The sequence below is a fragment of the Fukomys damarensis genome, unplaced genomic scaffold (genome assembly GCF_012274545.1).
Source record: "Fukomys damarensis isolate Sample0158 unplaced genomic scaffold, DMR_v1.0_HiC HiC_scaffold_12, whole genome shotgun sequence".
NCBI lineage: Eukaryota > Metazoa > Chordata > Mammalia > Rodentia > Bathyergidae > Fukomys > Fukomys damarensis.
In genome coordinates, this window is record NW_022900924.1 from 990333 (window position 1) to 1005382 (window position 15050).

The window sequence follows — 15050 nt, forward strand, 5'->3', positions numbered from 1 at the left end:
TGCCTAAAAACATAAAATAAGGTTTATTAGCCCTAGCTTTGGATATCCTATCTCATCCTACTTCAAGACTAAGGACACCAAGTTAAAACGCTTACAAACATTCGACTACTACAGTTTTTACCCCTCGGTACCTGCAAGCCTCCAGTCACCTTCCCTAAAACAGCAGGCACCTGCCATTCTAGCTGAGCCTCTGAAACACTGAGCTTGCCCTCTTCCAAAGCAGGAGCAATGGCCTCTTGGGAACCAGATGTCCCCTGAAGCTGCTAGGGCCTTCTGCAAAACTGGAACGGACATAATGATCAATCGGACGCTAGGCCGCCTTCATGCTCCAGAAAACCGGTCTCTCTCCTTTGTCGAGGGACCAGCCTGACCTTGTCAGAGGTGTGTCATCTTCAGCCTCTCTTACTTTTCAATTAAAGCTTTGCCTGTGAGGGTGAGCTGTGGCTTCAGTTCTAATTTCCATTATCACTGAAGCAAGGCCCCACACTAGCAGGTGACACTCATGTTCTGGGCCCTAACGAATCGCCAAACCTGAGAGTGGCCCTGGGGACCCCAGACGTGGGGGTTCAGCTGTCTCTACAGAGAGCTCTCCTCTCGCTTCTGCTCAACACCAGTTCACAGAGAATTCCAATATAGAGCAAAACAACCTAACTCATGAAAGAAGGGTACCGACAAATGAGCCTCTGTTCAGTTTATTCAAATAATTTCTTTATCTCTGTTAAACTGAGTAGAACTGAGGAGAAATCAAAGAAAGTCTCATATATTAGATTCTTAAATAGATTCTTTGAATTCAAAGTGAGGGTCAGTGGGAGAGGCACAGATCGTGGGCCTTGTCTCAGCAAACAAAGCCACCAAGGCAGTCCTGCAAATTAAGGAGGATGGCAAATCCATTTCGCTAAAAAAGTTCTCAGGGGGAACAATATGAAATAACTAAGTTTCAAAAACCGGACTACTTTTCACACTCTTTGCTCTCTAGCTGGGAGTGGCCAAAGAGAGTTTCAAGGTACATTATCAATGATTCAGCTTTTGCACACATATGCAAATACAGTCCTCATTAGCAGTCCTGTTTTGGCAAGTAAGAGCAAGCAATATGCTTGGATTAGAGGCCTGATTTCCACCGGAACGTGGCTTCTTCTCTTCTTGGCAAGAAAGCCACGTGCAGACATCTGAAAGAGGGGAGATGGCATGAGCTGTGGTTAACAATTCTGAAATAGAGCTCTCATATTTATGACGTGCGGTTGTGGTCTTCATCCATTCCCATAAGCGTGCAAGGTTTTATATCTGCATCACAGATGGGCAAATTTAAAAATATTCCTGGGGACTTGCCCACATCTCGACCTGCACCCATCTGACCTTCAAAGAGCCACTTTAGTTATTTAACAGGAGCAAATGGCAGTGGACTTTTTGGAGGAGAGAGAATGATTAGCATTTATTCAAGGCTCACTCTGTGTCAGGGGTTTGCTTATTCACCGTGTATGTGGCGTCTTATTTAAACAGTAAACCAAGGAATAAACCTGGCTTTGTAAATGAGAAGGCCCAAGAGTCTAGTAATGAATTTGTAGAAAGTGAGTGAGAGGAATAAGGTTAGGGAGAAACATGGAGAACCTGTTTTGAAAAACCTATTTTGAAGAACCTGTTTTCAGAGAGGGGTCATTCTGGGGATTAAAAAGAACTCCAGGATCTCAGCACAACTCACAACGGGAACGCTGAGACTGACAGTCTGCTATCCTCAGCCTTGCAGGGTGATGCAAAGTGGATTTAAAGAAAAACTAATGAATATGCTGGTTATTTAAAAGTAAGATGAGGATACTAAAACCAGCCCAGGCTAGAAGCTCTGCTTCATTTAAAAATTATAGGGAGGACTAGGGGGTAGCTCTGTGGAGCACTGGCACAGCATGCACACAAAGGCCCTGGGTTTCATCCTTAGCACTGAAGGAAAAAAAACAAAAGCAAAAAAAAAAAAGGAAAGTACGTATCATTCCTGACCCAAGACCCCCCAGAGGGGCTCCCTCAGTTTCCCTAAACCTCCCATGTCCTTGGGGACATGAGCTCACTCACCAGACCCTTAACTCCAGTGTCCAAGTCCGTAGCAAGTGCCCAGCACTTTACAGTTTCTAGGGTTCCCACCCAGGCCAGCACCCCGTGTCCTGTGAGCACCCTCAGAAGGAGGTACTGAGGAAAACAGAGGCTGAGAGGCATTAAAGCTTGGCCTCTTTTATCATGAAATTCCCAATTTCAAAATCCCTTTTCTTACTGTTTTTAAAACACAGAAGGGTAAACGTGCACTTAAAAATAATTCCCTGAAAGCAAACTCAGGGGGCGGCGGGTGACGGACGACCTTTAGTGGAATTCTGCCATTGGTGGCTGTGCAGTTTTGGAGAAGTCACAGGCCTTCTCTCTACTTTGGTTTGCTCCTCAATGAAATGGCAGGATGGTGTCCCCTGGCTCCCAGGGACCTTGAGAGCTAAGTGAGGGACACAGCGGACTCCTTGCCTGGTGCCATGGGCATTGTTCTTAGAACAGAACTGCCTAGGCTATTATTGGAACATGAATTGCTTTGGGCCAGACCCAATGCTCATTAGAGAAGCGGACTGGCAGGCAGCATTCTGCTCCCAGAATCCCCTGCAGTGGCCCTTCTGGCCCCCTAACCCGTCTGGACAAACCTTCGTGTTGGCTCCGCATCGATCCCTGCCCCCATCCCTGATCCAGAGCTGGAAGGCTAAGCCTCCATTCTATAAATAGCTCCCCCAGCTGTCACCATGGAAACCTCGGATGGGGCTGGGCCGGCCCACCTTGGCCCACACTTCTCCCTAGGCAGGATCCTGAGGGACAGGCATTTGGGAAGGTGGTGCCGAGGCTCCGAAGTGAGGTGGCAGGCGTACCTGGAAATCACGAGCTTCCTGTGTGGGAAGAGGTGCTGTTCTGGTTCACCTGGGGAAAGACAAGAGGCAGAGGCAGGGGTCACGGCCAGGTGATGGTGGATGCAGGGTGCAGCCCTCTGCACTGTTTGAGCACAATGTGCCTGCCCTGTTCTCCTGGAGCTTACTTTCTAGCTGGGGACAGAGTCTGTGAGACACACACACACACACACACACATACACACACACACACTCAAGCTAATGTCAGATCAGGGTGACATAACGGGGTCAGTGATCAGGACAGGACTCTACAAAATGACATGCTAAGGTGTAGTGTACTAAGTATCTCGTCTGTGTCCTGGGTCCTGGTACACAACTCCTAAAATCTTTGGGAAATGCGTGAGTGTCTTTGTATGCTAAGCAGATGACTGGAGTCATCTTCAGGAAGAAGGTCATCGGATGACAAAGGCAGGGTTGGGGGGCTCGAACTTTCAGCTATACCGTGAGTTCTCGGGAGGGCAGAGGGGCTGGAGAGCAAGGGCATCACTAGAGGCCAGTGATTTTGTTACCCACGTAAGGGTAAGGGAATCATCATGACAACCGGAAGTGACAGGCTTGAGGGCTTTCTCCTTAGTGAGCACAAAGAAATGCTGGGGGTTGGATCAGAGAGGGGGCAGGTGTGAAAGCTCAGTGGTCCCCGCCTCACTCCATGCACCTCTTCCGCCTGGCTGCCCCTGAGGTGTATCCTTTATGATAAAGAGGTGCCCACAGGCACGGTGTTTCGCAGTGTTCTCTTGAGTTATTCTTGAACATTATCAGACCAGAGGGGCGGTGTGGGCGACCCCCCTGGAGCTGGGATTTGAGTCCTGAGGGCCCGAACCTTTAATCTGTAGGACCAGACACTGAGTAACTGATGTCAGGACTGAATTAATTGTGCAACCCCAGGTTGGTGCCTGCTTCATCACAGAACTGGTTGTTGGCGTTGGAAAACCCCCATGGGCCAAGATCTGGGAGCTGCAGCCAGGTCACTGTTACGGCTTAGATGGAGAATGTCCCCCGGAAGTCTCCTGTGTTCCGAGGTTGGGCTTTTGGAAGGTGACTGGATCGTGGGGTTGCTGTATCAATGAATTTATAGTTGAAGGTGTTGCCAGGAGGCAGAGTCCCGTCAGAAGAGGGAAGTTGCTGGGTTGTGACCTAGAAGTGTGTACCTCCCTCCCAGGCTGCCATGGGTGAGCGGCTGTCCTCAGCACAGGCCCTTCTGCCAAGCTGTTCATGCCTTGGAGCCAGCCGACGGTGGACTAAACTGCGAATCCAAATAAACCTCTCTTTCTTTAAGCTGTGGGCCTGGATATTGTGCCTAACCACAGGAAGTGACTAAGACAGTGAGCCATGCGAAGATCTGGGTGGAAAAGCTTCCCGGCAGAGGCGACAGCGATGACTCGGGAGGGGCAGGTGGCTTCTCGCATTTGTTACAGTTCTACTGTGTGAGCCGCGAGGTTTTGCTTGGCTGGCACTTTTCTGACTCCTGGGTTTCATGATTACCCCTTTGAATGGCTCCATCTATCCCGTGGGATCCAAGTGCCAGGATTCATTGAAGGCTTCCCTAAGACGGTTTACAGTTCGTGTCAAGTCCTGAATGATGTCCTGGGCACAGCAAGGACAGTGGAGGAGGTGACATTAGAAAGCCGGGCCGTGAGACTGTTTCAGGGCCGCTGTCCTGAGGGGAGCGTGCGTGTGAGGGCAGGGCACAGCTATCCTTTCGTGCTACTCCTCGGAGCAGCAAAGCCAGGCCTAGGCCAGTTTGACACCTTCTGTGTGCCAGTCCTGCAGTGGAATGTAAGCTGGTCCAATCCTCTTGTAAGATTTTGGCCTTGTAGTTTTGAGTCTGTAAAACAGTCACGCCCTTCCCCCTCTGCCTCCACTCCATATAAACGCCTTCCAAGGGAACAATTCAACAGCGCCCCTTCGCTCACAGCAAGGAGGCACAATCATGATGGTGCCTGCCCGACATCATTGGGGAGGATGCCAAACCGGAAAGGACCCGAAGGAAGCCCTTGAGCAACTGTGTTGGGTGCATGGTAGAGAACATACGTGACCATGTAAAACAGAAACAGTGAAATCCAGTAGATGGGAAGAGATTAAGACAGCAGGGCACGACAGCTCATGAAGTGGAGCTGCAATGAGTGCAAAACTGCGTATGTAGTCTGGGTGTGCACCTGCCCGGCTTCTTCAGAGACTGAGACAGGACGGCTGCCAAGTTCAAAGCCAGCCTGGCAACGTATGAGATTCTGCCCCAAAATAAAACTTTTAAAAAGGGCTAGGGATATGGCTCTATGGTGGGATGCTTGCCTAGCGTGTATAAGGCCTAGTTCAATCCCCCATGCCATGCATGCATGTGCGCGCACATACACACACACACACACACACACACACACAAACACACACACGCAAAAGCATATGCAGATAAGGTAAAAGAGGCAATATGCAAAAATAAATTTCAGATTGTAAGTACTGCCCCCCACCACTGCCATCCTTTGCTGTCATTGTATCTTTTAGGCAACAGTAAATATTTTAGGGCTCACTGAAGTAGCAAAGATGGATATCATGGTAGCAAAAATGGGTCTGATTCTCACAAAGGGATCATGGACCTACCTCAAAGCAACTAGGAAGTGCTTAAAAGCTGTGCCTCTACCTCAAATCCTGGGCTCTCAGACCTCCTTTTTTTGTGTGTGTGGTTTTTTGAGACAGGGTCTCACTATGTAGTTGAGAGTGACCTGGAACTCACTATGTAGCCCGGGCTGGTCTTGAACTCACAGCGATCCTCCTGCCTCAGCCTCCCGAGTGCTGGGATTACAGGCGTGCGCCACCACACCCGGCTTTCAGACCTGCTTAACTGGATATTTTAAATGGGGACTGACAGAGAGTGGGCCAGTCTTTATTGTGCCAAATAAAACAGAGTCACAAACTAAAACCACTAATTTTACACTACTCCCTCCTCCACTTAAAAAGGGGTATTTTATCCATGAACTATGAACCTATTATTCTGCAGAAAGATACTGATATTTGTGACTAATCAGATGCATTTCCTCGATGGATGACCCAAATCTTTGTTTTACATTTCTTTTATCCAAAATATTCCGGCAACTAACATTTTCAACCCAAATTCTAATCCTATGCTGTGATTTGTACTTGTAATTTGTTAAAACTCCAGAAGTACTCTGGCTCAAAAGCCAGGATTTCCTAGGATTTCTGAGTCAGTAGTATGTGCATTCCCTATAACAAATAAAGCAGGTGATAGTGGGAAAAGGATTATATACGAACTAGATGCTTTCGTATCTGTATGCATTATTCTGTGGCACTGACATTAGAGAAAGTCTGGCGTGTCAAACATATGTTTCATGCGTATTTTTAAACAAGTACGAGTCAATTAGACTATCTGGAGATGAGGTATCACATTTTAACTTGTACAGAACTTTTTAACCGTGTGGTGTCATTAAGATGCGTATTATAATGCCAAACCACAGCGAGACAAGCCCAATCTGATTATCAAATAGAAAACAAATAAATAACGGGGGGCCACTTAGCGCCCACAGGACAGCTCTAATGTGGGGAAAGGGGCAGACTGAGAAAGCCCGCCCCTCTGAGGGTGCCGTGGCAACGACACGGGGACATGCGCTGGGGATGCAGACGGGCACTCACATCTGCGTCCACACACTCGGGCACACCGCGCTGCCCTCCCAGCTCTGTGTCTTCAACAGTTCTGGATGGAACTGTTGTCTTTGTTTGTTCTTGAGAACAACTGTCTCAGGTAAGACTGAATGTGCGGCTGCAGACGGAGAGCGACGAGGTGAAGGGTGAATGGGGCGGGAAGGAGGCTGAGGAGCCGCGGCCCAGCCGGACAGGAACTCAGAGACCCACCGACCCCCACCCCAGCCCCGCCCGAGTTACGATGCGGAAATGGTCAGCATGGAGAAATGAACTCAAGGGCACCAGGAAGCACAGAAAGCAAAATTCCCTTCAGGGTTTCTAACCTGAAAATATCCTTTCAGATTGGCTGGTATTTTATAGTCCCCATTCAAGACCTAGGAAACAGGAAAGAAATCTCACTCTGGTGGAAACGGCTGGAAAATACATTTTAGCCCCGCCTGACACTTCCGTCCGTCCACTGTTACTCCCCCACTGCTCCTGCCCTGCGTCTCTCCATCTGTGTATTCACCCCTCTACCCCGCCATCCTCCACCCTCAACGCTTCTCACCGTCCACCCACCTACTCGTTCACTTAACCGACCACTCGCTCAATGCACCCTTCTCCCCGCCCTCCCGCCACCCCCACCCTTCTGTCACCCAGCAGTGGGGGCACTAACAGTAACCAGACAACTGAAATGCTTATTCTTGAGCCTCCATTTCAGGGTGTGTGCCAGACGGCAGGCAAGTAATGGCGCACAAGCAAACAAGGACACGCGGAGCGGTGGGAAGGGCCAGGAAGAAAACAAAACAGACGGCTGGGTAGGCAAGACCGAGACCAAGGGTTCCTCTCGAGAGGGTGGTCAGGAAGAGCTCCTTGGAACAGGAAAAGCTTAGAACTGAGGCTTGAATGATACCGGAAACCAACCAGGCTAAGATCAGAAGGAAAAGCGTCTCAAGCAGAGAAAACAGAGTGGGCAAAGGCTCTGAGGTTGGAATCAAAACACTCCTGGCTTTCCCACGATGTCTGGGCACAGAAGGCACCATACTGTCTGGTGCTGTCCGAAGAGATATAATGTAAACCAAGTGTGTAACCTATGCAGACACATTAAAAAAATAATGAAACAGGTAAGATGAATGCTGATAATGTCTTTTGTTTAATCTGATATACTGAAAAGATGACCATTTCAACCTGTACCCTACATAAAAGTGACTGATGAAAAAATATCACATCCCTTTTTTTTTTGGTCCTAAGAGTTCAAAACGTAGTGGTATTTTACACCTATTGTATCTCTCCAGTGGGACTAGGGTCACATGACAGGGTCAACAGCCATAGATGGCTGGTGGCTACGGGGACGGCTAGTGAGGTGTAGACAGCAGCAACACGACAGCCTCCACCACTGTCTGCTGCGGCCCAGAATCCGTCAGGACCACAGTGTCCGCTGCACGTATGCAAATGTGCAGTTTTCATAAGGTTACTTTGAGTAAAAGCAAAACAACTATAAATATGAGGAGTGATCACAAAATACAGTGAATTTTTAAATTTTAAAATTATTATAGTAAGCCAGGCATGGTGGCACACACCTGTAATCCCAGCACTCAGGAGCCTGAGGCAGGAGGATCGCTGTGAGTTCGAGACCAGCCTGGGCTACATAGTGAGTTCCAGGTCACTCTCAACTACACAGTGAGACCCTGTCTCAAAACTCCCCCCCAAATTATTACAGTAAAAGACATATTATTATTGATGTCCCCTCAAAATATTCCCCCTCATTTCCAACATGCTTATCCTACCATTCTGAAGGAGTTCTTAAGTTCTTTTGTGTGTGTATCTTCCGTTGTACTGTCATGGATGAACTGATTCAAAACATTTACTTTTGGGCCAGGGATTTAGCTCTACTGCCTGCTTCAAAAGCACAAGGACCAGAGTTCGACCCCTGTCATGCCCCCACCCCACCGCCAAAAGACAGAACAAAACAAAACAAAAAACATTTACTTTTCACAGTCAATCTGATTAGGGGAAGAGCCAGAGGTCACATGTTGCCATATCCAGCAAAGAAGGCAGACAAGCACACACTGCAAGTTTTCACGAGCTGGCTCTCCACTGGATGGCCCTTGGCAGCGGCACTCATCATGTTTTGGTCACATCTCATACAGGCACTCAGGAAAGAGGACTTCCAGAGCCGCTTCAGAAAGTGGCAAGAATAGAGGGCTCAGTATGTTCACAGGAAGGGGGAGCATTTTGAGGGAGATTAATGGCAATGTGTCCTCTACTGTAATCCATTTTTATTTAAACATGCACTACAGTTTTGAGCAGCCGCTGTATCAAGCAAGGTGTCTGGTACCTGCCCAGCTTACTGAATCCACAGGGAAGAAACCTCTTTGGAAAAAAAACCAGGGACATCTTCTATTTTTAAACAAACAGAAAAAGTTCTGAAGAGTTGATCTTAACCAGCAGTGCTCATGAGAATTATTTATGTTCCATAAAATACACAAAGTCTGGCCTTACTCTAGGAGCTTCTGACCCTCATTGCGGGGCACCCCGGGGGCCCTGGCCTTTTAAAGGGACCCCTGAGGAGCTGCTGCTGGCCTCAGCCTGCCCCAGCTGCCACTGCTGAAAAACACAGGGGGACTGGACTCAAGGCTGCCACCACTCTTCTTTTCATCCAGTCTATTATTATTTGGCCAAATAGTGCCTCATTTAGTTTTCTTTTTTGTGGTGCTAGAAAAAGAAAATCTTAAAAGAGACTTATTATTGCCAAATGGAGACTCTCTCCTCCAGCCAAATGGAAGAATTTAAAGGAGAACTGAGCCAGGTGTGGTGGGGCACACCTGTAATCCCAGCACTCGGGAGGCTGAGGCAGGAGGATCATTGTGAGTTCGAGAGCAGCCTGGGCTACATGGTGAGTTCCTGGTCAGTCTCATACATAGTGAGACCCTGTCTCAAAAAAACAAACACAAAAAACAAAAACAAAAAAATAAAGGAGAACTGAAGGAGGGATAACTTTCTCCTTCTGTGATTCAATACAAGAACTGTTCACTTTCTAACACTAGCACATGTGCAGAAATGCTGAGCTGAGCCCCGAATCAAGACCCTAGGCCTTCATGACTTACAAGCCAGGAGGGCTCTTCCCCAGCCCAGCTTGCAGGCGTGGTGCAGGGACACACTGTCAATGAGGGGTGAAGACAGCTCCCGGGAAACAGACGTCCCAGAGCGTGTCCGCACACCCAAGAGGAGGGCACGGCCCGCCGCACCCCTGTACACTAGCTTGGGTGCAACTGGCAGGGCGCGTGGTCACACCAGCACTGCCACACCCTCGCGCATCACGGGGTCACAGCTTTACTGCTATCATCATGACCTTATGGGGACAGCGGGCCATATGTGGCTCATCACTGACTGCAATATCATCAAGATGAAAGCGTGTGTACTTGAACTAATTTAGGGCCGCTGAAGCAGTCAGAACACAGCATCCAAAGTAAACTACAAGCTGGGATGGAAATATGTAAATAAGGCTGTGACCTTGTCACGTGTTCCTTTACTGAGTGAACTGATCACCTTTAACCCTTCAAAACATCTTGTCTAAGTCATTTCCCCTATAGTTCTGGCACTTGGGAGGCTGAGGCAGGAGGCTCATGAGTTTGAGACCAGCATGGGCTACATAGTGAGACCCTGTCTCAAAGACAAACAAACAAAAGTTAAAAAGATACTTCCCTTGGCTACCTTAACTAAGGAAAGCTTAAGATGTAATTTGAGCTGTTACAGTACAGAATAGCTGAGACTATAGGCACATCCTATAATCTGAGCTACTCTGGAGGCTGAGGCAGGACTACTTGAGCCCAAACATTCAAGTCTGGCCTGGGTAGCACAATGAGACCTCCATCTAAAAAAAACAAAAAACAAAAAACAAAAAACTTAGAAACGTAATTCAGATAGCTTCAAACTCACATTTGTTTGTGAAATCAACGTTAAACCTTATGGAGCCAAAAAATGGGGGGACCCACACTTTATTCATGCCCACTATCCACAGGCTTGAAATAAATCGACAAAGAGCCAGAGAAACAGGGGAGAAAAGGCAAACAAAGAGAAAAAAGATGGAATTAGCGCACAAATGGGTGTCTGCTCTAATCTGTTGCAGAGAGTGTGAAATACAGGCTACCAGTTGCTCTGAGCTTCACAGCAACCCAAGCCAAAATGGGGTCACCAGCGGGCGTACAATTCACCACGGCCACCAGATGCTCGCTGTCTGGAGACGGAAGGTTTTCTCGGGGACTCGCAGCTCACGGTCCCACCAAAGCCTGCAACGCGGCCCGCGCGTGCACTCACCCGGCGGGTGTTGTTGATGACAAAGGGGTCGGGGTTGCCATAGTTGGGTGGGTTTGCGTACGGGTCGTAGCCTAGCCGAGCCAGCATGGGGGCAATCTGGGCCATGTCCCTCACCACGTCCCCGGGGATGTGGCTGGTCCACTTGGAGAGCGCTTCCAGGTTCACGGGCTTGATGACCTGGTCCGTGGACCGCTCGATCCTGGGGAGAGAAGAACAGTGCGGTCGGGGCAGGGGCAGTGGGAGAGGCAGGGAGGACCAGCCCCCGACCAGGTCCACCACAGAGACTGGGGAGTGCAGCGCGGCCTGCCTCACGACCTCTGCACACTGGGAAAGAACATGTGCAGAGCGTAGAAGAAAACCGCTAGCAGCCAGGTCAGAAACCCTGCTTTCCTGAATGCTCTGACTCTTTCAGAAGAACTTCCTATGTCTCTGATTGCCATGAATACTGTGTCTTTGGAAAAATGATTAAATCCAAGCCAGGTATGGTGACACATGCCTGTAATGCCAGCATTCTGGGAGGCTGAGGCAGGAGGACTGCAAGTTAGAGGCCAGCCTGAGTCAGGCCTCAGTACCCTCCCATCCTCAAATCTATACAGTAATGGTAAGGTTGGAAGTCCCCGCCGGCACCAGCTTCCTCAGGTGTCTGGTCTGCACGCTAGGTGGATGCCCTTTCTGTGTTTCCAACAGGACAGTGGTTCGAGGCTGGCTCCTGGGCTCAAAACCCAGCTACGCCGATACTGGCCGTGTGGCCCTTGGCAGTCACCTCACCTCTCGGAGACTTGATTTCCTCACACGTAAGTGGGGATAATAGTAGTACTCACCTCACTGGGCTGTTCTGGAAAATAAATAACTTAATACAAAGACGATGCTGAGCAGAGTACATGAATCTCAAGAAGGGATACTGTGAGTCACACTCAAGGAAAAAAAAAATCTATGGTTTTGTTTGCTGCTTTTATTTTTGTTTATTGATTTTTGTGGTACTGAGGGTTGAACCCAGGGCTGTCACACTGAGCTAAAACCCAGCCCTTTTAAATTTATTTGTTTTGTACAATTTTGAGACAGGGTCACTTAGTCACCAAGCTGCCCGAGCTGGGCTTGAAGCCGGATCTTCCTGCTTCAGTCTCCCAGAGTGCTACAATTACAGGCATGTACCACCATGCCTGGCTATGTTTGCTGCTTTTAAAACAGAAATGATGTGCTGTATGCCTTGGTCTACAATTTTTCACTCCATACGTCACCCTTTTTCGGTGGGATGAAGGTGCCACGGTGTATTTCCCACCCCCCTGGGGATGGGTGTTAGGCTGGTTCCAAGATCATGCTGGGAAAACCTCTCAACCATCCTCCTCCCTGTGCCCTGGGACTCCCCAGCTGCAGGCCTGCCGAGCTGTCAGAACCACGAGGATCTTACTAGTTATCACCCAGGGGCCTCACAGGGCATGGAGGGGCCCACAGAATCAGGCCTATTTCTGTTCATCGAGGGAAGAACAGAAGCGGAAAGGGGCAGCAGAAGGAAGACAGGACTAGGAGTGACTAGCAGCAAAGGTGCGAGGATATGAAGTGGTCTACCCAGTGTGTCAAAAATCTCAAATGAGAGCGTGGCTTCTGCCATCTTTACCTCCGCAGGACTTCCCCGTCCGGGATGGACAAGGATGCATCCCAGAATAGTAAAGGGAGCAATGTTCGATCCATACTAAAAACCCAGAAACAACCAAGGCATCCAATGGCAGGGGAGGTTTAGTAGAATGCGGTAATCTGCGGAGCGGAACATTACAGAACCACTCCAAATGATGTCACAGCAGAGTTCTGGGTGTCCCGGGCCGGGGGTCCCATACACAGTGAAAACCGTGTTTGATGGGACCGCAGCCCGTGTCACTCTGCCCAGAACAGGACCAGTGAGTGCTACAAGAAAACATGAGTTCTGGGCAGAGGTTGTTTTCCAGTTCTGTGTCGCTCCCCAGCCCTCGGCGGTGAGATTATTCCTTCGGCGACCTTTCTGTCGTGACCATGCTGTGACACCGAGTGGCTGAAGCACCTGAGGCCAGTCCTCTGCCGTGGCAGAGTGGCTGTGAGTTCTGACTCTGCTCAAGACTCCGGAGTTGTCATACGGAGCCTGGTGTGGAGCAGCCATCGTGGGGGAAGGGCCGTCCCCTGTCCCGGGGCTGTCCGCCTTTCTTCTGGGGTCTCAGGGACACCAAGGTCTGCTCGGGATGGGAACACGGGACCGGCACACTCTGTTCCTGCGTCATTCCAGGGCTCAGAAGAGGGACATGGCCTCTCCAAGGACAGAGGGCAGAAGACAGGAGGGGCAGGAGACAGCTGTGTACCATTCCATGCCACACATTACCCTCTTGCTTTGAACATCCCCAATCCGTGGATGCTTTGGTTGGACATGGGAACCTAACATCACACGCTCTGGGGTCCAGTGGCACCGGGTGCAAATCCCAGCACAACCGTTTGTTAGGTACGTGGCCCTGGGCCTGTAACCTCTCTCTGGGATTCAGTTTCTGCATCTCTAAAATGGGATCAGAGCCAGGTATGGCGGTGCATGTCTATCCCCAGGTACTCAGGAGACTGAGGCAGGAGGAGTACAAGCTGCCATCCTGACTGGGCAACGGAGACCCTGCTTAAAAAAAAAAAAAAAAAAAGCTGGGTGTGGTGGTGCATGCCTGTAATCCCAGCACTCGGGAGGCTGAGGCAGGAGGATCACTATGTGAGTTTGAGACCAGCCTGGGCTACATAGTGAGCTACAGGTCAGTCTCAACTACATACTGAGACCCTGTCTCAAAAAAACTGAAAACAAAACAAAAAGATGGCTATTTAGCTCAGCACTCTCTGAGTCCGATCCCCAGTGCCACAAATAAAATAAAAACTAAAAGAACACGGGCAACAAAACTAAAGTCACATGAGCTGCTCCGGGGATTCAGGGCAATGGTGTCTGTGGAGTGCTTAACCCAGGACTTGCTGCGTAGCAGGCACTTAATAAATGGTCACGGCGGTGAGGTCGATGTGGCCCAATAAATGCAGTGCCAACACTCAAAGAAGGACAAGGACAGCCCTCACAGCACCGGTGACCGCAGTCATGGCGTGGTGTACTGATCGGCGAGTAGGGTCCCCTTCAGGTGAGCCGTGAAGGCACAGGCAGCGCAGGTCACTGCCCGAGTGAGACTCTGGACCCAGAGAACTTGGTTCGGCGTTTGTGCTCTCACCTTAACCTTCACCCTCTATCGCTTCGCTCCAAAGCGTGATCAGCCCTCAATGGTTCTGAGAGAAGAGGGATTTCTCCCATTGTTTCTGGATACTGACACTGGGGCTCAGAGAGAAACAGCAGCTTACTCAGTGCCGCGGAGCTACGGCAGGGGGCCCTGGGACCCAGGCTAGGGTTCAGAGTGGGGCAGAGACCCGCCTGAGGGCTCCACACTGCTCCCTTCAGCAGAGCCAGGCATCACTCACTTGGACAGGGAGACACCCCCGGGCTTGCCGATGAGGTCTTCGTGGTGCAGGACGGCGTCGCTCCAGGCGATGCCCAGGAAGTCCAGGATGACCTGCAGGGAGCGCCGGGGATGCAGCACCAGCTGCTCGTAGTACACAGGCAGGCACTTGTCCTTGCCCACCTCCATGCACTGGGCGTACATCACCTCGATGGCCTTGTTCCACTTGGTGAGGCAGTCACGGTAGCTGCTGAGGTCGAAGCCAGCGATGGTGACCTTGCGTGTGATCATGGAGTGCACAGAGGCTCGGCCGTCTCGCACCATCAGCAGGAACTTGGAGTTGGGGAACAGGCGCGACAGGTAGACGGAGGATTTGAGTGTGAAGGGGTCCTTGTTGCACAGCACACGCGCCGGCTCACCGTGCTTGGCGATCACCTCCAGGATGAAGGCCTGCATGGCAGAGTCCATTACCTCGTCCGTCACGCCTGCCTCATCCAACCGCAGCTTCTCTTTGCCAGACTTGGACCAGGCCTGGCGCATGGCCAGCACCCGGGGGATGATGCGGGTCTCCTCGCCACAGCGCACCTCGGGGTGGGCGTCCAGCATGGCACGCATCAGCGTGGTGCCACTGCGAGGCACGCCACCCACGAAGATGAGCGGCATGGCCTTGCCGTAGCGGTACTCCACGTGGTTCGTGCCCAGCATCACCAGTTCCTCCTCCTCTGGCCTCATGGCCTGCCGGGGACCCCGAGGACCCGCC

The 15050-nt window shown here is 50.3% G+C and overlaps 1 protein-coding gene across 2 annotated transcripts; it reads right to left on the reverse strand.

The window, feature by feature from the left end:
• Positions 1 to 665: 665 nt before the first annotated feature.
• On the reverse strand, positions 666 to 15044 carry Tpst2 (tyrosylprotein sulfotransferase 2). Of its 2 annotated transcripts, XM_033762283.1 has the most exons (5): positions 14313 to 15044; positions 10863 to 11061; positions 6890 to 6940; positions 2883 to 2931; positions 667 to 1166 (listed from the first exon to the last, which is right to left on the reverse strand). In XM_033762283.1, exons 1-4 carry the CDS (start codon positions 15020 to 15022, stop codon positions 2890 to 2892), a joined length of 1002 nt encoding a protein of 333 aa, XP_033618174.1. In that variant the 5' UTR covers positions 15023 to 15044; the 3' UTR covers positions 667 to 1166; positions 2883 to 2889. The 2 variants fall into 2 exon arrangements, with proteins under 2 accessions (XP_033618175.1, XP_033618174.1); XM_033762284.1 differs by lacking the exon at positions 6890 to 6940 and having other exon boundaries at positions 666 to 1166.
• Positions 15045 to 15050: the final 6 nt, after the last annotated feature.

Bases quoted from the DNA above. Each gene is read 5' to 3' on its own strand.
- Tpst2 (XM_033762283.1), bottom strand. From the start codon at position 15,022: ATGAGGCCAGAGGAGGAGGAACTGGTGATGCTGGGCACGAACCACGTG. The intron at 6,941-10,862 runs GTGAGTGCACGC...CCTGTTTCCTAG, and splicing joins TCATCAACAACACCCGCCGG to GTCTTGAATGGGGACTATAA. The intron at 2,932-6,889 runs GTTAGAAACCCT...GTCTTTCCCCAG, and splicing joins ATCTGAAAGGATATTTTCAG to GTGAACCAGAACAGCACCTC.